The sequence below is a fragment of the Phycodurus eques genome, chromosome 2 (assembly GCF_024500275.1).
Source record: "Phycodurus eques isolate BA_2022a chromosome 2, UOR_Pequ_1.1, whole genome shotgun sequence".
In the NCBI taxonomy this organism is placed as follows: domain Eukaryota; kingdom Metazoa; phylum Chordata; class Actinopteri; order Syngnathiformes; family Syngnathidae; genus Phycodurus; species Phycodurus eques.
Window position 1 is genome coordinate 4,125,600 of NC_084526.1, and position 25,699 is coordinate 4,151,298.

The following is a 25,699-nucleotide window of genomic DNA, read 5'->3' on the forward strand; positions in this document are numbered from 1 at the left end:
GAACCCAAAGATCACTGTGGCTGAGCTCTAGAGATGCAGTCAGGAGATGGGCGAAAGTTCTAGAAAGTCAACCATCACTGCAGCCTTCCACCAGTCGGGGCTTTATGGCAGAGAGGCCCGACGTAAGCCTCTTCACAGTGCAAGAGACATGAAACCCCGCATGGAGTTTGCTAAAAAAAACACGTAAGGACTCCAAGATGGTGAGAAATAAGATTCTCTGGTCTGACGAGACCAAGATAGAAATTGTTGGCCTTAATTCTAAGTGGCATGTGTGCACAAAACCAGGAACTGTTCATCACCTGTCCAATAAATTCCCAACAGTGAAGCATGGTGTGACAGCATCAAGTTGTGGGGGTGTTTTTCAGCTGCTGGGACAGGAAGACTGGTTGCAATCGACGAAAACCTTCTCCAGAGTGCTCTGGACCTCAGATTGGGCCGGAGGTTCACCTTCCAACAAGACAATAAACCTAAGCACATAGCTAAAATAACAAAGGAGTGGCTTCAGAACAACTCCGTTCTTAAATGGCCCAGCCAGAGCCCTGACTTAAACCCATTTGAGCATCTCTGGAGAGACCTGAAAATGGCTGGCCACTAACATTCACCATCCAACCTGACAGAGCTGGAGAGGATCTGCAAGGAAGAATGGCAAAGGATCCCCAAATCCAGGTGTGAAAACCTTGCTGCATCATTCCCAAAAAGACTCAAAAGGGTGCTTCTACTAAATACTGATCAAAGGTTATGAATACTTATGGCTGTGTGATATTTGAGGTTTTTTTTCATAAATCTGCAAAAATGTCAACAACTACGTTTTTTTCTGTCAATATGGGGTGTTGTGTGTACATTAATGAGGGGAAAAATGAACTGAAATGATTTTAGCAAATGGCTGCAATATAACAGAGTGAAATATTTAAGGGTGTCTGAATACTTTCCGCATCCACTATAAGACCAATACAAAAATATACGTTATTTCTAGGGCGACTTTCTCGTCACTCAAGGTTCAACCATACGAACATTCATTAATTCATTTTCTGTACTACTTGTTCTCACTAGGGTCGGGGACGTGCTTGAGCTGATCCCAGCTATCTTTGGGCGAGAGGCGCGGTACAATTAACCTACTAATGCATGTTTTGGGGATGTGGGAGGAAACCGGAGTACCCGGAGAAAACCCACGCAGGCACGGGGAGAACATGCAAACTCCACAGGCGAGGCCGGATTTGAATCCAGGTCATCAAAACTGTGAGGCGGATGTGCTAACCAGTTGGGACCGTGCCGCCCACCATACAAACATAGTTAAAATCAAATATTACAATAAAAATAACAAAACATCAAACATCAGGTAAAATGGAAAATGATATAGGAAATGTTCAATTGTATCGGCAGTCTGGAATAGGTGTGTCTTGAGTTTGGATTTGAAGAGGGTTAATGAGTCTGCGTTTCGGAGGTGAGGTCGTAGTGAGGTCCAAAGATGGTGGCAGAGCGGCTGAGGGCTCTGTCCTCGACATTGGACAGACTGGCAGAAGCGACGGTGAGGTGGATGGAGATCTGAGAGAGAAATAGGACAAATCCCGACTGCAAAAGACAATCAAAACTGCTGAAAACATTGTCGGTACCCCCCTAGCAACCTTTGAGGACTTGCACGCTGCCAGAACTAAGAGCAGCATGCAAAATCCTCTTGCACCAAACATGAACATTTTCCAGGCAAACTTTGTGGGTGTTGCATATTGCTGATTTTAATTACAGTTGTTACTCTATTTTTTATTATTGTTTGTACTATATTTTCATGTTATCCATTGTTCTTGCTCTCTCTCAATATATCATGTGTTTAAATGTTTTTGTATTGTTTTATGTTTACAGACCTTGAAAAAATAAATTTTAGTGCCATAATTGCAACATAAACATGAATAGGGTGTACTTAAATAGGGTTTTCTACATCACGGATTTCACTTATTGCGGAGGTGGAATGTAATCCCGCCCCCGCGATGGAGGCGGGATTACTGCATACAGATAATCAGTTTATGAATAGATAACCAATTTATTATCATATAAATAACTACTTAATGAACATTTAACCAGCTAATGAAAAAAATGAACTGATTATCTATACTTTTACACAAAAGGACTTTAAGGACTTTATTGAGCCTAGGAAATATGTGATTTTCTCACATTTAATTTTTTTTGTTGAGAATTAACAATGATAATGAACATTTGGGGTGTTATTTACTGGACAAGAGTAGACTACAAAAATGGTTATGTATAGTAACCTAAGCTGTCAGGTAAGTTCATGTGGATGGTGAAATGCCCGGTTCGACAGAGTTTACACCTTGGATGATGCTACGGTGCTTCGGCAGCGATAGCCAGCCCACATAACCAAAGCGTGGTGGATAACTCGGCTTGTGCATGTAAAAGCCGATGAGCCTGTCAGCCGAGCTTGCAGTGGCTACTCTTCGCTTGGAGGAAAAACTCAATTGAAGTACCCCTCAGTAGTGGTGAGAGGGAAATAAAAAGATAACCATACAATTACAAACCGCATGGTGGATGTTTTTATAGCGCACGTACACTACCTACTGCGCTCGCTCGAATGGCACGAGAGCGTTCTTTTTTAAACATACTTATACAGTACATAGGGCGACTCTTGTCAAGCCATGCTGACTGCTGAAACTTTACATTAGACTTCAAGCAACGTGGATTCTGTGCCTTTCCACTCTTCCTGCAGACTGGGAGCTTGATCTCCAAATGAAATGCAAATTGTATTTTTATCTTAAAAGAAGACTTTGGAGCATTGAACAACAGTCCAGTTCTTTTTGTCTTTAGCCCAGGTGAGACGCTTCTGACGCTGACACTGGTTCAGGAGTGGCTTGAAACAAGGAATGCGACATTTGTAGCCCATGTCTAGGATTTGTGTGTGTAGTGGCTCTTGATGCCCTGACTCCAGCACTCCACTCCTTGTTAAGATCCATGTGACGCTGCGGTTATCCCTTTTGCGGGTCCACCTTTTCCTTCCACTCAATGTTCTGTTAATATGCTTGGATAGAGCACTCTGTGAACAACCAACTTCTTTAGCAATGACTTTTTGTGGCTTTCGGTCCTTGTGAAGGGTGTCGATGACTGTCTTCTTGATATCTGTCAGCACTATTCTCCATGATTGCGTAGCCTGGTGTGCTTGCTGTCGTAGTGACTTGTGGCAAGTCGAGGCGAGTGGCTTTCATAAGCTGTCAGGAATTAGTGTACTTCCTGTTTACAAATCCGTTAATTAGATGCCGTAGACCAGAAGGGGTGTTAAACACATTTTTGTTGCGGGCCACATTGTTGGTCCGGTTTCCCTCAGTGGGCCGTTATGACCGTGAAACCATATGTTTAATAGCCTGATCATAGCGTTATATACAGTATACACAACAAAATGATCGATAACTAGTTTTCAAATCAGAAGTAAAAAATAATAGTTTGTTCAAATATTCAAGTTATTATAAAAAGGGTTTTGGTAACAAAAAAATGCAATATCTTAACGTTATCATTTATTACATATTATGATGTGAAATTCTGGTACAGATTTGAGCAAAAATCATGGAAGTTGACGCAAATGGTTTGCTTTCGCTGGCCACATAAAATGATGTGGGGGGCCGGATGTGGCCCCCGGGCTGCAAGTTTGACACACGTGTGCTATTTGTTTTTATCGTATCCACTTGATGCTCTTTTCATCTTAGAGGTGTTGCTTGAGGATAAAATGACCAGTACAGTGGAATCTCGATATAACGGTTTAAATTGACCGTCGGGAGGGAACAACGTGTCCACAAATAGTTTTCCGTTTGTCACTTGGTGCTTCTGTCTTCGCTTTCGTACTGTGCAGACACTTTTCTGCTTGTTCTGCATGCTTCGCCTCTGTTTAAATTTTTCTTGGTAATAAGATTGTTTTTCTTCTTCCAAAGAAATTAGCGACTCCTGGATATTTTTGAACTTGTGGGACAATTTTTTTTTGTAGATTGGCAGTTGTTGCCATATTCCAATATTTTTTGATACCTCCTTACGATTACATGAGTGTGGCCTGCTAATTAGTACAAGCCTGCTCTTAGCAACGAGACCAGCAACAAGATGCCGCCATCTTCTGTAGCAGTTTGTGATAGTCTTCAGTGGAAAATGGCCAGGGGCCCTGGATGTTGTCAAAGAGCAATCAGAGGTACTGAAGCGATATTTCATTGATCTCCTAACAAAAGTGCAATGTTTGGATGCTGATGCTGAGAAGTGGACCTCTCCCAATGGTACAATTTGGAGATGCACGTTTTAGTAGGCTTAGTCAATTAAATAAGTGGCTCAAAGTAGTGTGTACTGCACTATCTGTCATGGTCTGTGCCCTGCAGTTCCTTTTTTGGAACTTGGGTGGCGCTTTGTGCCTCACCTTTCCTTCTCTCTCTCTCTCTCTCTCTCTCTCTCTCTCTCTCTTTCTCGCGCTCTCTCCCCAGCAATCACCTCCTCGCCCACGCACCTGTTATCAATCAGCACTCATCACTGCCTGCATATAACGCTGCCAGATCAAGGAATCCGGCGCCAGAGTATTGACGCTCGTCCGTGGTACACAGGCCGATTCTCGTGATTCCTTTCGTGTGTTCGATTGATTACTTGGCTGCCTGAAATTGTAATGATCCTCTTGTGTTCTCCTCCGTCCCCAGTGCTCCTTCCAGTCTCCCGCTTTGCTGCCCACTTCAGCCACGCCGTCACTCTTCCACCTGCCCACGTTCCCGCTTCTTGCACTCATCTCCCCTGTCACTCAACAAACGGCTCATCTCAGAGAAACCATCCAACTATTTGTCATTCCTTCCCCTGAGACCCCATTAATCCTTGGTATCCCCTGGCTCAAAAAACACAACCCCGCCATCGATTGGAGCCACCTGTCTATCACTGAGTGGAGTCCTTTCTGCCACTCCCATTGTCTCTCTCAGCCGTTCCGCCCTCCAGCAAACTTCAACCACCTGCCACACCTATCGACCTCTCCCGGGTTCCGGGAGATTACCACAACCTCTCTCCAGTGTTCAGTAAAGATCTTGCCATCTTACTACCCCCTCACCGCTCCTATGACTGTGCTATAGATCTCCTGCCGGGAGGCCCTCTCCCCTCCAGTCGCCTCGTCAACCTTTCCCGCCCTGAGAAGAAGGCTATGGAAGACTATATCCATGACTCCCTTGCTTCTGGACTGGGTGCTGGCTTCTTTTTTGTTGAAAAGAAAGATACCATTCTCTGCCCCTGCATTGACTTCCATGGACTCAACGACATCACTGTGAAAAATAAATCCCCGCTGCTCCTCGTTGACCTTTCATTTGAACACCTCTGCGACGCCCAGCTATTCACGAAATTGAACCTGCGCTACGCATACCTTCTCATCCACATTAGAGAGGAGGACGAATGGAAAACTGCTACCCCCACTGGACACTTTCAATACCTTGTCATGTACTTTGGGTTAAGCAACACCGCCGCAGTTTTTCAAACCTTCATTAACGACGTCCTTGGTGATATGCTCAACTGGTTCGTCTTTGTCTAGTGAGACAATATCCTCATCTTCTCCCGCTCTCCCAAGGGACATGACCAACATGTCCGCCAAGTCCTCCAACGCCTACTTGAGAACCGCCTTTTTGTCAAACTGGAAAAGTGTGAGTTCCATCTCTTCTCCGTACACTTCCTGGGATACATCATCAACCAGACCCAGCAAAAATCCAAGCAGTCGTCAACTGGCCCATTCCCTCCACCCGCAAAGAGCTGCAATGTTTCCTAGGCTTCGCAAACTTCTACCGTTGATTCATCCACAATTATAGCAAAGTGGCCGTTCCTCTCACCAGTCTCACCACCACCAGCTCTCAATTCCATTAGACCCCTGCTGAATCCCAAGCATTCGGACACCTTTTTCACCAGTGCCCCCATCCTGAGACACCCCGACCCCTCTGCCAGTTTGTTGTGGAGGTTGACGCCTCTAACATTGGAGCTGGTACCGTCCTTTTCGTGCCCAATTCTGCACGCTCTGAAGTTCTTCAGTGGGCCCACAATTCCAAACTTACGTGTCATCTCACAATCACCCACACCATCCAGTTCATCCAACCGAACTGGATGATACCGATCAAGGCAAACTAGAACTAGTAGACATTCCAACAGCTTCTTCCCTCTTGCGATCAACTTCTTAAACACCTAACCTACAATTCCATTACAACATGCTGGCAATTTTTTGACTTGAGTTCGTTGTCACATTTCTGTGGGGCCAATTATGTATTACTCGTGCACTCACTGTAGTTGTCTCGCCATGCTGCACTATTTGCATATACTGGCCACTCATGCCAGAGTAGCATCTGCTCCATTTGCACACTGATTGAGGAGTATCTGTAACATTTGCACAACCCCCCTTACCCATCCCGAGCCGCCCTTGGTCCCACATCACCTTGGACTTCGTTACCGGCCTACCCCTCTCTGAAGGTAAAATAATCATTGTCACCATCGTTGATTGTTTCTCCAAGTGTGTCCATTACGTACCCCAACCCAAGTTACCCTCTGCTTTTGAAACCGCTAACCCCCTAGTCCTTCACGTATTTAAGCTCCACGGCATTCCCATTGACCTCGTCTCAGACCGAGGTCCTCAGTTCTCCTCCCAGGTATGGAAGGAGTTCTGTAAGGAGGTGGGCGCAGCAGCCACTTACTCAAATAGTGAGTAACTTCTGTTTTTTTTAATCACAGCATGAACATCAATTAAAAGAAATTACAAAATAAAATTCAGATGATGTGTCTGTGTGTGTGTGTGTGTGTGTGTGCGCGCACAGTCAAAACTACAACAAAACATCTGCAATTTACTGCACGGTGTTTTATCAAATTGTCAGTGAGCGGAAATATCCACATTTGGCCAGACAGTGCCAGACAAATACTACAATATATGAAAGCTGTTGTTTTTGTTCGTCTAAATGTAAACCAGAGTAGCGCGCCGTTGCTTTCATGGTCACAACGACCTTCCCAACATAGCCTCCACGTAGGCACGACGCTCATCGGGGCTAGCTCATTTAGTGATAATACCTATGCCCAGGAAGCCCAATAGAAGACGACGTGTGAGGTCATGTGACATTCGTGTGTCGTTTGATTGGTGAACTAGACTTAAACGTCAGTAGCACCTAAATTGGTTTGGCGCAAATAGCGCTCAATGCGGAAGTCGAAGACGTAGTCTCTCGCACGAAATAGTTGATAAATAAGCAATAATTGATGAATAAAAGTAACGAGCGACATTTAGATCATTGTAACAAAGTAAAAATACAGTTGCTTCTTAACAGCAGAAGCGGCTGAAGTTTTCTTCTGGTCTCGCCAACTCCTGTGACTTATCCAAAGCAGGTCCCGAGCCCAATGCACTTGCATATTAGTCCGCTGGAGTAATATTAACTTTGCGTCCATAACTTTGCATCAGTCCATCTTGGATGAGCTCGGGCCCAGAGAAGCCAGCGACGTTTCTGGGTGTTGTTGATCAATGGCTTTTGCTTTGCTTAGTAGAGTTTCCAGTTGCACTTATGGATGTAGCGCTGAACAGTATTTACTGACATTGGTTTTCTGAAGTGTCCCTGAGCTCATGTGGTGATATCCTTTACACATTGATGTCGGTTTTTGATGCAGTGCCGCCTGAGGGATCGGAGGTCACGGGCATTCAATGTTGGTTTTCGGCCTTGGCGCTTACATGCAGTGATTTCTCCAGATTCTCTGAACCTTTTGATCATATTATGGACTGTAGATGATGAAATCCCTAAATTCCTTGCAATTGTACGAACATTGTCCTTAAACTGTTGGAATATTTTCTCACGCACTTGTTGACAAAGAGGTGAACCTCTCCTCATCTTTGCTTGTGAATGAATGAGCAATTCAGGGAAGCTCCTTTTATACCCAATCATGGCACCCACCTGTTCCCAATTAGCCTGTTCACCTGTGGGATGTTCCAAACAGGTGTTTGATGAGCATCCCTCAATTTTCTTTTTTGCCACCTGTCCCAGCTTTTTTGGAACGTGTTGCAGCCATAAAATCCTAAGTTAATGATTATTTGCTAAAAACAATAAAGTTAATCAGTTTGAACATTAAATATCTTGTCTTTGTAGTGTATTCGATTAAATATAGGTTGAACATGATTTGCAAATCATTGTATTCTTTTTTTATTTATGTTTAACACAACGTCCCAACTTCATTGGAATTGGGGTTGTAAATAAAGTTTAAATAAAATAAACAAAGGTAGATCTGTTTGCACAATCATGCACTCCGTCTTATAACTGGCAGGTGGCTGTGTTCAGAATTAACAGATCACATTCAAACTCATGTTTCCTATTGAGCCACTATTTTAATTTTTAAATTCCCCAAACCAACAACACATGCATAGGGCCTTACAGAAACATTATTTGCTTTAGCAACTAAAATGACTGAATGAAGAAGCAGTTTGCTGACCAGACTTATTGATAGTGTGTGTGTGGGTGTGAGAGAGAACAAGATACATGTTTTACAGTTACTTGTGACCATAAAATAGGGCAAATGTTGCCATATGCACAGCCACAACAACCTGCAATTTACCGCAAGGCGTTTTCTCAAGTTAGAAGTAGGCTGAAATATCCATGTTTGGGTCCTGACAAAACTACGCAACATGTTAAAGCTGTTGTTTTTCATACTCTGTAACGTAAGCATGAGTTGCGTGCAGCTGTCATGACTCACTTTGATTGGCCCGCGAAGCCCAATACCAATACCAATACTTTGTTTACGGATGTGTGACTTTTTTGTTTCGTTTGATTGGTGAACTTGAGTCTAACGTCATTGTGCTAATCACGGTGGATTGGAGCAATGGCACCTGATGCGGAAGTCAAAAACGAAAGTCTAAAAATACATCGCACACGCAATTATTGATAAAGGAAAGTAGCGAGTGCAATGTAGATCATTGTAACGGAGTAAAAGTACCGTTTCTTCTTAACATAAATACTTGAGTAACAGTAAAATTCTCCATTAAAACTACTCTGACAAGTACAATTTATCCAAAATATTACTTAAGTAAAGGTAACCGAGTAAATGTAGCACATTCCCACCCACCTCTGCATAAGACCAAACTGATTTACGTTATAAATCAGATGACTATTTTTAAGTAATAACATTACACAATAATGAAAATTCAGTTCACGTAATTGAATTCTAACTGGAAATAATATTTATTTTACATTTATTATTATTGTCTGCATTATAATTGCCGAGTGATGATATAAATGAAGATTGTTGAGCTAAATGTAGAACAGTAGGTACTAAAATAAATGAAGTTGTAAAAGAGATTTCCTCTCTAGATTGCACCACCTGTAATGCAATACAGATGTGTCTGGTGTTGTAAACACTTCCTACCCCACTATCTCCAGAGAACAAGGCAATTATTCCCGTTTAACAAAACAAACCTAAGATAATTTCCCTGGATGGCTATTAAACTGAACCAATGATCTATTTTTTTAGAATAGGTGGATGGAAAATATAAAGCAAACAAGTCATTACAAACATTGTAGTTTTTTTTAAGAGAAGTGTAACAACAAGAATGGGATTTCCCAGCAGGCTACTGGAAGATGAGTGATTTTTATTTGGACAGAGTTAAGTTAGTAATAAATGGACATGTTACAAAAATAATGGAACGGTTGGTGGACATGTATTTGAATCTGCACAAATACTGTTTAGGTTCTTTGGTCCTATGACCTCATTTGTCAGTTTTATGAAAATTGGTTGCATAACCCTGTTAACTGACTAAATAAGGGAAGGAACAAATGCCACTAAACAACCAATTGTAATTCACGCCTCATTTGTGCTTGGCAAAACCTGAAAAAATTCCACAGTTGGCTGTAGTAATTTTCAGACATTTTTTTTTTTTTTTTTTTAAATACAATAAATGTGATATATAGTGTATTCATGGATTCTGTTACTAATCACTGGTTGTATTTGAAATATTTGTTCAACTTCTTTCATACCAAGTAATAAGAAATATGTATGGATCATAACTAGACAGTTTCAGATTCTTGACAAGTAACATCTTTTAGGAGGTAAAAATGGAACTACAGCATTATTATACTCTGATAAATTGAGTCAGCCTATTGGTCAGTAAATTGTTTTCAATGGAAGATGAACATTTCATGTTATATCCAAAATCCTATGAGGTTTGTTTTTTTTTTTGCTGATTGTATTTTCCCCTGAGGGATTTGCACTCAGAATGTTGGTGATTATAATAGTGTTCATGTCTCTAGAAAATTTAATATTAAGATCACTGGCCCAACATCCCCATCAAGCTGTCCTCATATTACATCTTTACAACCATTTTTAAATACATTGTAGACATGTTGTGCTTAACAGGCTTGGAACATCAGAATTTTGGCCAAATAATTGATATTGCACTGGGCCAAAATCCGCAACTGAGAGGATGTAGCAATAATTCACACTGTGGCAACAATCTGCTGCAGATTGCTGCAGGAGGCAATGTTTGGTCTGCACATACTTGACAAATCTGGTGAAAATCATATACAAGCAGCAATAAAATAATAAAAAAAAGAAAACAAATTAGATTAAATGCGTAAAATTGTGTCAGTCATTCTTTGTTCATGTAGTATTGTGTATTTTTTGGGGAGGGGGGGGTTAATGTGATATGTGACAATCACCATGTTTTTGTATTGGGTCTGTGTGGAAAATACTATGTAATAATAAAACAAAAATGCTTGCAATCGATTTTAATTATGTTCATCCTTTAGGGTCTCGCTAAGCCTAACTGTGTCATCCCATAATATTGAACATTGTAAAAACATTTTTGATAATCCAAATCACTCATCAAGAAACCTTTTTAGAACAAACCTGCGTCGCTTCAACTACAACAAGGCATTTACATTATGTACTTTGAGACACATGGTACACAGAAACACAACCACTTGAAAACCCTGCTGTTTAGTTGCTCTGGATGTTTGTAAGCAAACCTGTTTTGTGGCATCAACAAAGACAAGTGGGTGTAGGCCGTACTCATTCTACAGCACAAGCTGGTATGTCAAGCTGGTAAATGTCTGTTTCCGCAATATGGAAGACAAGCAGAGGTGACTGGTGTCCAGCCAAGTAAGCATTGAAAACTCAAGAGCGAAGGGAACTATTTAGGGAGGAGCCTTGCTCAGCTTTAGTAGCAGGGGATCTTAATTCACTTCCTTGTCAACACTGAGCCAAAGTTGCCTGTACTGACTGCTATTTACGGGCATCACCAGGCATAAAAAGGGACAAAAACATGCTCTTCCCTCTCATGTCAACCTATATAATAAGTAGGGATGCACGATAACTGTTTTTTCCCACTGATACCAATAACTTGATGCTTCTCCAAGCCAATACCGATATTATTATTTAAATGGTTTATATCAGGGGTCTTGAACAAATTCCAGACCAAGGAACACCAAACTGATGGAAAGCTGGAGCGGGAACCCCCTACTTATGTATATTGTAGTGATACACCGAAATGAAAATTCTTGACTGAAACCGAAACCGAAACTGAGCAACCCAAGGCCGAAAGGACCGAAATAAATGATTATTTGTAAGCACTTTTCATACAAAAAAAAAAAAGCAACACAAAATGCTTTACATTAATTAAAAACTAAAAACAAATCAAAGCTGCCAATTATTAATTATAAAAGTATGCCAAAAATTAGTTAAATTGCATTTATGACAATGACTGCAAAGCTGCCAACCCATAGAAATGAACTTTCAGAACAAGTCGTCTGAATTTCCATATTTTAAAAATTATGCCAAGAACATTACCGCGGGACAGTTATTGCAGTATCTTATGTAATGGGATTTTTTTTTAAATGCATACTGTTCAATTTCACAACAATTATTACCCTATGATCGTTGATAAATTATGGCTTCAATATTTGTTATTTTAAAAGATTTATTGCATTAACCTTGTAATGCCGGATGCATTTGCAGCCAAATGTCTTCTCTTGCATGTTTTTTTTGTATTTCCTGTATCCACTATTGCTGCTGAAATTATGCAAATTTCCCTATTGTGGGACTAATAAAGGTTATCTTAAATCATAAATATGTATTATATTAATGTACTTTTAAATTACAGGTTCATTTTCTCCAGTGATAAAGCAAAGGTGATATACTAATTTGTTTCCGGTCCCTGTACAGCTGTCTAGCATTGTATATACCAGTATCTTCCTCTATAACACGTACTAATTTGTCTGCCCCACCTGTGTGGAATTTGCATGTTCTCCCCGTACCTGCGTGGGTTTTCTCCGGGCACTCCGGTTTCCTCCCACATCCCAAAAACATGCATTAATTGGAGACTCTAAATTGTCTGTAGGTCTGACTGTGAGTGTGAATGTTTGTATGTTTGTATGTGCCCTGCGATTGGCTGGCAACCAGTTCAGGGTGTACCCCGCCTCCTGCCTGATGATAGCTGGGATAGGCTCCAGCACGCCCGCGACCCTAGAGAGGATAAGCGGCTCAGAAAATGGATGGATGGATGTTTTGGTAGTTTAATTTTCGTAAAGGTCTTTCGGTCCGAACCGAAGATGGATTTAGGGCTACTTTTGGCTGAAACATTTTGCTGGCCAAAATTTTGGTGCATCACTAGTATATTTATATATATATAATTGTGTTTTATACTATAAGAGTACTATAATAGAATGCCTTTTTATTGTCACTATACACAAGTACAATGAGATTGAGATGAGATGCCATGTATAAATGTACCTGCAATCAATACTAAGATATTCAAATAATACACAGGTACATGTATTAATGTTTTTCAAACAAGATAAGAATTGCGATCATTCATATTAATGTATATTTAAAGACATTTGAATGACGAGTGTCAGGGGGTAGTGTTGGTGCTTGAAGCCGGCATGGCCCCGTCGAATGAAGGAGGGCTGTTGTGTGTTTTGATGTAAATTTCATTTGTAGATGATCTAATTCATTGTCCAGTGAGAGAATGTTGAAAGGAAGATAGGTAGCAGCAGCTTTTGGAGAGGTTAGTTGTTGTTACCTTGGTTGTTAGCCCATCACGACAACCGTGCTTACGCATGGGGCCAAACCGCCCCCGCTTTCTCCTCCCTCAGCTTGAGCTAGTTACGAACTCAAAGTCACTGGATGATTGTGATTTCAGCAAGAGCTGGTGATCATATGCCAATTTACTGCAGCTATTCATTATTTTATGTGTTGTAGGCAAAGAATTCTGACCCAAAAATCCATTACTGTCACAAGCAAGCCGTTTGGCTGGTGGTTGCTGGCGAGTGGTGACCAGCACGCCACTGAATGATACAGAACTTTCTATCGGTCCTTTATTTTTTTTGTATTGAACCGATCAGTGTGACGTAATTTTTTTTTACCAATATCAGGTAAATAATTTGGTCCGATAATTATCGTGCATTCCTAACAATAAGTATTTCCACTACCCTTGTACTGTTATCTGAAAAAGCTACTAGCAATTAGGTATTTGTTTTAAAACAAAACTAAATCCAAGAACAAGTGCCGTTGGGCTTCTGTCAAACACCTTTACTTTAGGTGCATATCCCTAGAGTAAACTCAGCATCCTGACACTGAATCTACTGAATCTGAATCTACTGCTGAAGAAATAGTGGTCATCTGCTACAACAAGGCAAGTTTATTTGTATAGCCCTTAATCATAATAGAGTATCAAAGGGCTTCACAGGCCCACAGTTGGCAATGACTGACAACATACCATAATCTAAACCCCCCAATCGGGCAAGGAAAAACTCAAAACCCCACTTGGGGAAAAAGAAACCTTAGAAGGGACCGCAAATGGTGGGAATCCCCCTTCCAGGATGACCAGCCTGCAATGGATGTCGAGTGGGCAACATTTATCACATCTACATATCACACTGCTAAACCTAAATCACACTGTATATCCACTGGTCATCTTCCTTTCATTGAATATGATCAAGGGCATGAGTGTCTGGATCAAAAAGACAAATGTTGGTATGTACAGAGAATGCCATAAGACAGAGAGCAAACAGAAAAAAAAGTTTTGAGTAAAACATTTGTAAGAGAACGTCAAATGAGACACTCACCTTCTCCAGTTGTTGTCTGGAGGTGGGGACAGGTATACGGTTCCATATGGAGAACTCTCTATGTGGGTTTTGGTAAAGGAAAATGCTTGGTGCTAGAAAAAGAATGCTGTTGAAAATTAAATACACCACTGTGTTTGAACAGTACAGGTAGATGAGTCAAATAAAGACTAAGAAATACAAGGAAAAATGTAAAAGGAATGCAATATTTTTGTAATTTACAGTGGAACCTTGATATAACAGATCCCAATATAACAGATATCGGACAAAACGGACCGTCAGGACCCAATAATGTGTCCAAAAATAGCTTCCAGATGTCATTTAAACCGGTTTGCATTGTTTTGCTTACTTAAACTGCTGTTGACAAAGTCTGTTAGTTCCAGAATTGGCCGCTGTCGTTTACTGGCGCTGTGGCGCAATACAGGCAGAGACTGGAAAAGATGTATTTCCGGGTCACAAATATACTATATGCATAGGTGACAACCATAAAGGCCTTTCAGACTGCACTTTCCCGGTGTGAAAGGCCCCCACGTCAAAGTGCAACGACGATAGCAACAGGAGAGCGGCCATCCCATATTTGGAAGTGGTGACATATGAGCCTAGAAGGAAGCCGAGAGGCTTTCCCCTCTCACTAGACCGCAACTCGGCAATATGTATATGTCATTGTTGGAAAAGAAAGCCCTGACTTTGGTTATTTTAAGGAGGAGGCGGTGACGTAACAGCAAAAAGGGAATTGGAATATCCCATACTAATTTCACAGCAGTATCTCAGGGTTTAAACTCGTCCATGAGCTTTCTAGTTTCAGGAAAAGCGCTTCGATGTGTATTTCAGGCTCAGCAGAGAGCTCTGAAAGGGAGTTTGAAGGCCTCCCGTAGAGACGTCTCAGTATATTATTTTTCTATTGGCCCAGAGTTCGGGATAGTAGGACAACGCACTTATTATGCCTTTCTCCATTTCCCCCTTCCCATTTACAGTATAAGTCCACCAAAATAGCACTCAGAAATCCCTCTGGCAGCCCCAGTCCCACTGAAGGAGCTTTTTGACGTCAACGCTGCAGAATAGAAAATTTTTCTCTCCGAAGACGTAACACTCGGCGTCACGTCAGAATGCGCTGATGTCCTCTCAGCACACACACACAATGAATGGTAAAGTCGCCAGACGCCTTGGCAAGTGCAGTTTGAAAAAGCCTTAAGATGTGCCTCCCATGCCTATGTGGTAGCCATGTTGAATGTGGTACATTTGCAGGCCATGCATTGACTGGTGGCCATGGTGATGGTTCTATCGTCTATTGTCGCTTTGAGCGCTGCGCAGAGAGAGAGAGAGAGCGGCATGGCTGTGGTGTTAGCTTTAAGAGTCTCTGGAGTCTGGATCATGCTATTTTTGGTACAGCAACAATTTTTCTTTTCTATTTGACAAGCGGATTGTCTATGGCAACGGATTTAGAACTAGGAAGCACACTAATTCCTTGCAGCTCATGAAACAAGCTGCCTTGACTCGCCTTTGAGTACATCAACAATGCCTACATCAAGCACACCAGCATGGTAAGTTTGGATAAAATGTAAAGATTCCAAACGTTTTTTTTAAATTATTTATTTAAAATAACTTTGTACTGCACTGGGCGTTTTAGGACACGAAAAAAATATTAAAAAAATATTACTGTACAGTAATATGGGTGCATATGGCCACAAAAAAGTGCTTCAATGTAATGGACAATTGGCTGCAACGGATGACTAACCCATTAGCCTGTTGTAAAGGTTCAACTGTATATTCCATTCATCAGTGATGCTGGTTCGAAAACAATGAAATTCTGTAACTGGTAAGCAGCACTGTACTTCGTATCAACAGTCAGGGTTGGCTGTAGTTTAAGTTTATTAGGGTTAGGTTTTTGCCATTAGATCATCTTAATGTAACTGACTGCTAACTGTGGATTGGGATTTGGTATACAGGTATTTGCATGTATAGTGTAAACAAAGACCTGTTAGTGCCGATAATCTGTAATGCAAGAACACTTTTCAAACATATTCAAAATAATAAAAATGTGAAAAGACATTGTTGCAGTTCTTCCACTTGAAAAGAACCAGAACCAGAAACCAAGTCCAACTGGTTCATGTTCTTAAAAAGTCGATCCCCATCTGTGAATGACATGCAGTAGTGCTTTCTCATCTTGCTTCTACACTGTGTAAATTAAAGATTGATTGATTGAAGTAAAAGTACAATAATTAGGTACTTGAGTATTACCGAACAGTACAAACACCTGCCGTGTCGCTGATCTATCTCATTGCTACGATACCAAAGAAAAGAAATGAAGTGGCACGAATGTCTCAAAAGTAGAGTCAAACAGAGCAAAAAAAAAAAAAGTCACATCACAGGAAAGTGTCTCGTCAACAAGCCAGACAATGAATAAAAAAATATTGCATTACGTTAAATCAGGATTCAGAAAGGTGAAGAATTGAGACATCAGCTTGGAGACACTGTGGGCATGTCACTGAATGCTCTGAAAACCCCGCCTCCCGGAACATTCGGTTGCCAATCAAATATATGCCTTCTTTCAGGGTTTCTAAGCGGGGAGAGAGGTAGTCCTAGTGACAGACATTGCACACGCTCTCACGGGCTGCAGCAGCCTCTTACCCTGCACAATTACCATCAGCCTCACCGCCAGGACAATTTTCCCTCCTTTGAAATTCAGTGGGACTAAGACAACACGCTTCTGTGGCCAGAGAGTTGTGGACCGTAATCTGCCACTGTAGCGCGACGAGCACTGGTACCCTTGGATGATATTCCCCCCCCCCTCCTCCTCGCCCCACGACATTCACCCGAAAACTGTAAGGGTGTTGGCGCTAACGCTGTTGTGCCGGACCTCCGGAGGCTACGCTAGCCACTGCTGGGAGCGCTGCGGATACCGTCCAGTTCGCTGCTGCCCTGTAATGCAACTTGTGTGGGGCCTGAGGGCATAGACACTATAGTCCAAATAACACAAAACACATTACACTTCAGGGAAGATGTATTGTTTTTAAAGTTGTGAGGATAGTTTGATGGCCAACTCCACACGATAATGTTAGTAATGGTTCAGGTTAAAAGGAATTCCACCGAATGGCCACTGCATGGAATGGGGGCGCTGGGTGTTCATATAGTGGGGAGGGCCTCATGCTAGAAACTATACGTTCCAGCCAGCTGTTGTCATGGGGCGAGTTTTTTAGCCCAGCCCAAAAAACTCCAACCGACTGAGATGATGAAAAATAATTTTAGGCTATATGTAAACAATTCAGTACTAAATTGTTCCCAGTCTCTGCACGCTTTCAGTGTATTTAGAAACAAAACATGGCAATGAGTTTGGCTCAACTTTAAACAACACAGATGTACCTAGAGTAGGAAATAGAAGCTGGTATGGGGTCACGTGACATAGGAAAAAAAACACTTTTTCACTATCACATAATATTGACAGATCAAGGAATCATTGCTATCCTTTGGCAGAGAATAAACACTTACCACTCAAACTCATTCAAATGCTACTGCTTTGAGGGTGTAGTGTTGGAACAGTGGGCAATATATAACATATTGGGTGTGAAAAAAAAACATCAAATACAAGCCCTCCATCTTGAGGTCCTTCCTGTATCTCTTGGGAACCAGTTAACTAATAAAAAAAATTTAATTCCCGTATTAGCTTGAAGAAGGTATAGATTATTTAAAATACATTAAAAAATGAAGTGCTTTGCATTGTGTTTTTCAATTATTTTGATGAGCCAAATATGAATCTAAAACACTTGCTTTGTAGCTTACTATTTTGGGTTCTGCAATGGCGTACTCACACCAGGCCATTTGAACACTACCAGACTTGGCCGAGATTTACTGTCCCTTTCCTGTCCCGTTGGCCTGGGCTCACACTGCTCTTTAAACCTTCAGGCTCTTAGCCCATTTAGGTATGTCATCCTTCCATTGTACAGAGGCAGACGTGCCAATCACTATTTCACTGGTCAGCCTTTTATCATAAAACACCACATTTCTTTAGTAGGATTGACCATTAGGTCCAAACTGAAAAGGAGAAAAATAAAGTCACATATTTGAGAAAAAAGACAAGAAAAATGTTATTATAGTAAGAATTCACAAGGGCAAAAACAAAGGTCTATTTTCCATGCTATCATTCGGTTATGAAATTGTTAAATATATTGTAGAAGTTATCATTTATTTGCTTAGCTTGCATTAGTATTATGGAAGATTTTGAGAAAGGAAGATGTCTCCCCTTCAAGAAGATGACTCAGCAGGAATCATCAGAGAGAAGGGCGCCTTGACCAAGGACGTGGTCGGGGACGTGGCAGGTGTTGGTCCCATGTCTTCAACAGGACAAAAAATATACTATTTTGGTCTATAAGACCTGGACTAATGATGTGAAAAAGGCCGTAGCTGGCATCACACCCTACAAAGTAGACATTGATATGAGAAAAGGTTACGACATGCAACACCTGCTAAAATTACTATAGATTATCTGTACTCAGACAATGAAGCAAAAGTCGCGGCAGGAATTATTTTACCAGTACAAACTAGACCCAAAACAGAATATAGACTATGCATTCGTCAAAATCCATTAAAACCAGATGCACGTGAAGGAATCAAACCGTTAATTGAAGCACTAATTAAGGCAGGAGTTATAGTGGAGTGTCCAGAATCACCATGTAACACACCCATTTTCCCCATTAAAACGGCCACCTTCAGTGGGTTGGAGAATGGTACAAGATTTACAGGCAGTAAATTCTGCAGTAATACAGACAGTAGCATGCGTACCAGATCCACACACATTGTTAAATTCATTGAAACCAGACGCTACTGTTTACAGTGGTGGACATAAGTAATGGTTTCTTTTCTGTACCAGTAGAAAAGAACAGTCAATTTTGGTTTGCATATACATTTGAGGAAAAAAAAAAAACATTTACTAGATTACCACAAGGTTACTGAGAAAGTCCAACCCTTTATTCACAAGTAATGACAACACGCATGTCTAAATTCACTCCCCGAGGAGGGAGCCAAATTTTACTATATGTAGATGATGTTCTCCTGGCAACTCCAGATGGAGAGACATGCAAAGATTCATTAGTCTTACTGCATCATCTAGCAGAAGAGGGACATAAAATTAGCAAAAATAAATTACAATTGTGTAAAAGGCAAGTAAAATATCTAGGCCATAATTTAAGTGGAGGAGGAAGGACTATATTAGAAGACAAGAAAGCTATAGTCTTAAAAAATCCTAAACCACAGACGAAGAAACGTATAATAATAATTTTTAGGTCTGACAAATTATTGTAGAGCATGGATTCCAAACTATGCAGAAATTGTTGCACCATTGTCAAAATTAATGTATGAAGACAACCTTAAAATTACATCACCTGTTCAATGGAATACAGAGGCAGAAAAGGCCTTCTGTGACAGTAGCGAGATGGCGCCTACCAGTGTGGTCGCCTCGGTAACGCGCTCTCTAGTATTGTCTTTGCTTTTGTGTTTTTCGTCCGTCTTTGGAGACCTTACACGACTCACTTACACAAGGGGAGACCTGCTAACCATCAAGGAGGCTACTCCGGACTTTCTGTCACCAACTTTCGAAAATCCGCTCAGTTTTTTCCCCGAGTTACTCACCGGAGCGGTGTCCGCGGTTTTCGGCGCATGGAGGCGGAAGCGGCGCCACAGAGGAAAATGAGCCGGCATTCAGGTGAAACTCCGCAAGAGAGGACACAGATTGGCGTTCCCGTCGATCCACCTCGCGAATGTACGCTCCCTACCCAACAAAATGGACGAGCTTCATCTTCTGTTAAAGACCAGTAAAGACTTCGGACGTTCCGCGGCCATGTGCTTCACGGAGACCTGGGTTTGCGACCCTGTACCCGATGGCGCCGTCATGCTTCCCGGCTTCAACATTCATCGAGCGGACCGCGACATCGAATCATCGGGGAAAACGAAGGGCGGCGGGATATGCCTCCATATCAACGAAAAATGGTGTACGGACGTCACGGTGCTCAGCACACACTGCAGCCCGCATTTGGAGTCGCTGTTTTTGAACTGTAAACCATTCTACTCGCCACGTGAGTTTGCATCGTTTATACTGGCTGGAGTCTATATTACGCCTCAAGCTGACACGAACGCCGCATTGCTAACGCTCGCCGAACAAGTCAACGAAATTGAAAAACAACACCCGGACTCACCCCTCATTATTCTCGGGGACTTTAACAAAGCTAAACTCAACCACGAACTCCCTAAATACAAGCAGCACATCGACTGTCCTACCAGGGAAAATAATACTTTAGACCACTGCTACACTACGGTAAAAAACGCATACCGTGCTATACCTCATGCAGCCCTGGGCTCGTCTGATCACTGCTTAATTCACTTAATACCTACGTACAAGCAAGAACTTAAATGTGCGAAGCCTACAGTGAAAACAGTCAAAAAGTGGACCAATGAAGCCAAGATGGAACTTCAAAGCTGTTTAGACTGCACAGACTGGAGTGTCTTTGAAAATTCAGCTGGCAGCCTGGATGAATATACGGACACTGTCACATCCTATATCAGTTTCTGTGAAGAGGTTTGTGTACCAACAAAATCATTTCGGACATTCAACAACAACAAGCCGTGGTTCACTGCTAAACCTAAGCAGCTTCGCCAAGCTAAGGAAGATACATATCAGAGCGGGGACAGGGCCCTCTATAATCGAGCTAGAAACCAGCTTACTAAAGAAATTAACATTGCAAAGAGGATCTATGCAGCAAAGTTGGAAAAACAGTTTAGCGCGAACGACTCAAAATCAGTCTGGCATGCATTCCAATCGCTGACTAATTACAAGCGACGATCCCCTCAAGCTGAGAACAATAGCACACTAGCCAACGACTTGAATACCTTCTATTGCAGATTTGAAAAGGACAGTTTCACTCCACACACCCACCCGGCCGCACCCGCGACCACAACCACACCTCTGACTTCTGCGTTAACCATCCATGAACAGGATGTGAGACGCATCTTCAAACAACAGAAGATTAGAAAAGCGGCAGGACCGGACCATGTGTCCCCATCCTGCCTCAAAGTCTGCGCGGACCAGCTCGCTCCAGTCTTCACTCAGATCTTCCACAGATCTTTGGAAATGTGCGAAGTTCCATCCTGTTTCAAACGCTCCACCATCATTCCAGTCCCCAAGAATCCTGCAATCTCTGGTCTGAATGACTACAGGCCTGTCGCTTTGACATCTGTGGTCATGAAGTCCTTTGAACGTCTCGTGCTGGACCACCTCAAGAGTGTCACAGGTCCCCTGCTGGACCCCCTGCAGTTTGCCTACCAAGCGAACAGGTCTGCGGATGATGCAGTCAACATGGGACTGCACTTCATCCTAGAACACCTCGACAGTGCAGGGACCTACGCGAGGATCCTGTTCGTGGACTTCAGCTCAGCGTTCAACACCATCATCCCTGAACTCCTTTCAACCAAGCTTCTCCAGCTCAGCGTCTCACCTGCCAGTGGATTTACAGCTTTCTGACGGGCAGGACACAGCAGGTCAGGCTGGGGGAGGCCACCTCATCCACACGCAGCATCAGCACTGGGGCGCCCCAAGGTTGTGTCCTCTCTCCGCTGCTCTTCTCTCTCTCTACACGAACGACTGCACCTCAGCGAACCCGACTGTCAAGCTCCTGAAGTTTGCAGATGACACCACTGTCATCGGCCTCATCAAGGACGGTGACGAGTCTGCATATCGACAGGAAGCGGAGCGGCTGGAACTGTTGTGCGGCCGACACAACCTGGAGCTGAACACGCTCAAGACGGTAGAGATGATCGTGGACTTCAGGAGGCATCCTTCGCCACAGCTTCCCCTCACGTTGTCCAGCTGCCTTGTGTCAACCGTCGAGACCTTCAAGTTCCTGGGAATTACAATCTCTCAGGACCTGCAGTGGGCGACCAACATCAACTCCGTCATCAAAAAGGCAGAGGATGTACTTCCTGCGGCTCCTGAGAAAGCACGGCCTGCCACCGGAGCTGCTGAGACAGTTCTACACAGCGGTCATCGAATCAGTCCTGTGTTCTTCCATCACAGTTTGGTTTGGTGCTGCTACAAAAAAGGACAAACTCCGACTGCAACGGACAATCAAAACTGCTGAAAGGATTGTCGGTACCCCCCTACCCACCATTGAGGACTTGCACGCTGCCAGAACTAAGACAAGGGCGTGCAAAATCCTCTCGGGCCTTCTGCACCCCGGTCACCAGCTCTTCCAGCTCCTTCCCCCAGGTAGGCGCTACCGATCAACGCAAACTAGACCTAGTAGACATTCCAACAGCTTCTTCCCTCTTGCTATCAACTTCTTAAACACCTAACCTATAATTCCATTACAACAAGCTGGAAATTTTTTGACTTGAGTTCATTGTCACATTTCTGTGGGGCCAATTATGTATTACTCGTGCACTCACTGTAGTTGTCACTCCATGCTGCACTATTTGCATATACTGGCCACTCATGCCAGAGTAGCATCTGCTCCATTTGCACACTGATTGAGGAGTATCTGTAACATTTGCACAACCAACATTGTCCCAGATGATCGCACTACTCGTCACTTTAAACCGCATACACTCCTTGAAGTCTCAGCGCCCTTTGCACAATGGTCATTGCACCGGACTATTGCAATATTAGTCATTCGAACTGCTCTAAGTGCTAGAGGACTCTGCATCTTTTTGGACAATTGTTTTTTGTCAATGTATTTATGTCCCCAAAGTGTTCTGTAAATTGACTGTCTGTTGTACTAGAGCGGCTCCAACTACCGGAGACAAATTCTTTGTGTGTTTTGGACATACTTGGCAAATAAAGATGATTCTGATTCTGATTAAACAACATTTGGTGTCCAGTGGTGCGCTGGCCCTTCCAAATTTAATGATAAAACATTCATTCAAATGGTAGATTGTAAAAGCAATTACATGACCTCCGTACTTACACAACAATACGGTGATAAGCTAAGACCAATAGCTTATTTTTTGACTAAATTGGACAGCGTGACGTGTGCATTACCACATTGTGTCAGAGCAGTTGTGCCAGCCTTGATGGCAGTCGAGAGCAGTTCCACAATTGTGTTATTTCATCCATTAACTCTTAAGGTCCCACATACAGTGTCTGCTCTCCTATTGCAAACGAATATGGCGTTTTTATCACCTGCAAGACATTTATCTTGCACGGCCATCTTGCTGTCACAACCACATTTGACTGTTGAGCGATGCACAACCTTAAATCCAGCCACACTAATACCCTTACTTGATGAAGGCATGCAGCATGATTGTCAGAAATTGGCTGAACAAGATGCTGAATTAGTAGCATTAACCGAGGCATGCAAACTAATGATAAATAAAGATGTTACAATCTATACTGATAGCCAATGTGCGTATTCCACAACAAGAACGCAATTATTGGGAAAAACAAAGTGCAAAACTACAAAATTAAATTTACATTAGCACAGAAGGGAAGAAGAAAAAAAATAAAAAACTATTCAAATGGGCTGCTATATTGAGCCATGGATGTCACATGTCTCAACCGGAGGGATGGTGGCACAGATACATCGACACCCTAAAAAGGGTCCTAAAAAAGCCCTAAAAAATAGCAGAAAGAAACACGTGGGTTCATCAAATAGCAGAAAGAAACACGTGGATACACTGTAAAAGAGTCATTTCAGCTGAGTACTCAAATAGGGAAGGTGAGCAAAAGTCTGATAACGGAGCGGGAGCAAATGTGTAGATTCTGAAAACACTTGCAGGTCAGTGAAGAAAAAAGACACCAACCCTTTGAGTGAGAACTCAGCAGAAAGGCACACACGCATTGGTTATGAGATTCGATAGGTTGTTATGTAGCAACTCTGGCTACTATGGTGTTGGTTTTGTTTATGTGATATATGGGACGTCCCACCCTGAATGAAAAAACAAAAACAAAGAAGATCTGACAGGTATGGGGTATTATCAAGAGGAAAATGAGGGGCACCGGACCCAAAAACAAAGAAGATCTGACAGCAAGCATCAAGAAAATCTGGGCTTCCATAATTGCCACGCAATGCCACAGGCTGATTGCCTCAATGCCACGGCACATTGAGGCACTGATTAAAGCAAAGGGATTTCCAACCAAGTATTGAAGATTAAGATATCGTTTTGAAAGTACCATATTTTGATTGATTTAACATGACCCTAATTTCTCTTTTTTTTCCAAAAAAAACTGATAAGTCAATGAAGATTTCTTCACAGTATTCACAAATTTTTTTAATTCCTGATTCCTGGGTTTCATGAGCTGGAAGCCCAAATTATGTAAAAATAAACAAATAAATAATTTAAATGGTTTAAATTGTGGCCCCTGAATCTATAATCTATGAAAGTTTAACTTTTTGAATGGAATTATGGAAATAAACTTTTCCATGATATTAACATTTTTTGGAAAGGGTCTGTTGGTAGCCTTAAAAATGCACCACGTCTTTTTTACAAACATATTGGTACAAAGCACACGTCGGAAAAGCAGATTAGCATGCTATGATGGCAATACTATCAACATTACATGAAAATATCCTACTTTTAATGACTTAAAAGAAGGATATCTGCCGTCCATGCTTGTCAATGGGTCTGCGATGGGGAGAGTTAATCCTGTTACGTTCCCTGTGGACCCTCTCGACCAATCCATGGTGGCGAGTACCTCTTACAGAATCCAACCCTGATGGAAAGCCTCCCTGAGAAACAGACGAAAATACCACACACATAAGGCAGGACTTTTTAAAATGCATTTGCATAGAGGGACACTGAAATGTAACCAACATTTATTTCTCTGTTCAAGCGTTAAAATTTTGAATAATATTTTGAATGTTGGTCATGAATATGTTTGTAACACTGAGGTGTATGGAAACAAAAAGGGCTTTGAGGATGGAGTTGGTGCTGATCTCCAACTTCAGGTTAGGTCAACAACACTGAACAATTTTAGAGAACTCAATGGCATCAGTAGAAACAGTTTAGTTCCAAGCTCAAATGGGAGTAAATGTGAAACCGGCTTGTAGACGCCCATAACCTAATAACGGTCCCATCCATCCATCCATCTTCTTCCGCTTAACGAGGTAGGGTCGCGGGGGCAGTAGCTTTAGCAGGGAAGCCCAGATTTCCCTCTCCCCCGCCACTTCCTCCAGCTCTTCTGGGGGGATCCCAATGCGTTGCCAGGCCAGGAAATTCATTTTGGCCGCTTGTATCAGCGATCTTGTTCTTTTGGTCACGACCCATAGCTTGTGACCATAGGTGAGGGTAGAAACCTAGATCGACCGATAAATTGAGAGCTTCGCCTTTCGGCTTAGCTCCTTCTTCACCACAACGGACCAATACAAAGTCCGCATCACTGTAGACGCTGCACCGATCCGCCTGTCGATCTCCCGTTCCATTCTTTCCTCACTCGTGAACAAGACCAAAACATACTTGAACCACTTGTGGGCAGGATCCTATCCCCGACCTGAAGAGGGCACTCCACCCTTTTCCGACTGAGGACCATGGTCTCAGATTTGGTGGTGCTGATGCTCATCCCAGCCGCTTCACACTAGGCTGCGAACCGCTCCAGTGAGAGTTGGAGATGAAGCCAGATGAAGCCTGATGAAGCCAACAGAACCACATCATCTGCAAAAAAC

At 42.4% G+C, this 25,699-nt stretch overlaps 1 protein-coding gene across 3 annotated transcripts in view; it reads right to left on the bottom strand.

The window, feature by feature from the left end:
- Positions 1 to 25,699, bottom strand: part of crtc3 (CREB regulated transcription coactivator 3) — a 118,924-nt gene that overhangs the window by 68,599 nt on the left and 24,626 nt on the right. For all 3 annotated transcript variants that reach the window (XM_061664388.1, XM_061664379.1, XM_061664370.1), the window contains exons 3-4: positions 24,635 to 24,766; positions 14,061 to 14,119 (exon numbers count right to left, since the gene is read on the bottom strand). In XM_061664388.1, coding sequence (XP_061520372.1) covers positions 14,061 to 14,119; positions 24,635 to 24,766 — 191 coding nt within the window. The remainder of the gene's footprint in view (positions 1 to 14,060; positions 14,120 to 24,634; positions 24,767 to 25,699) is intronic.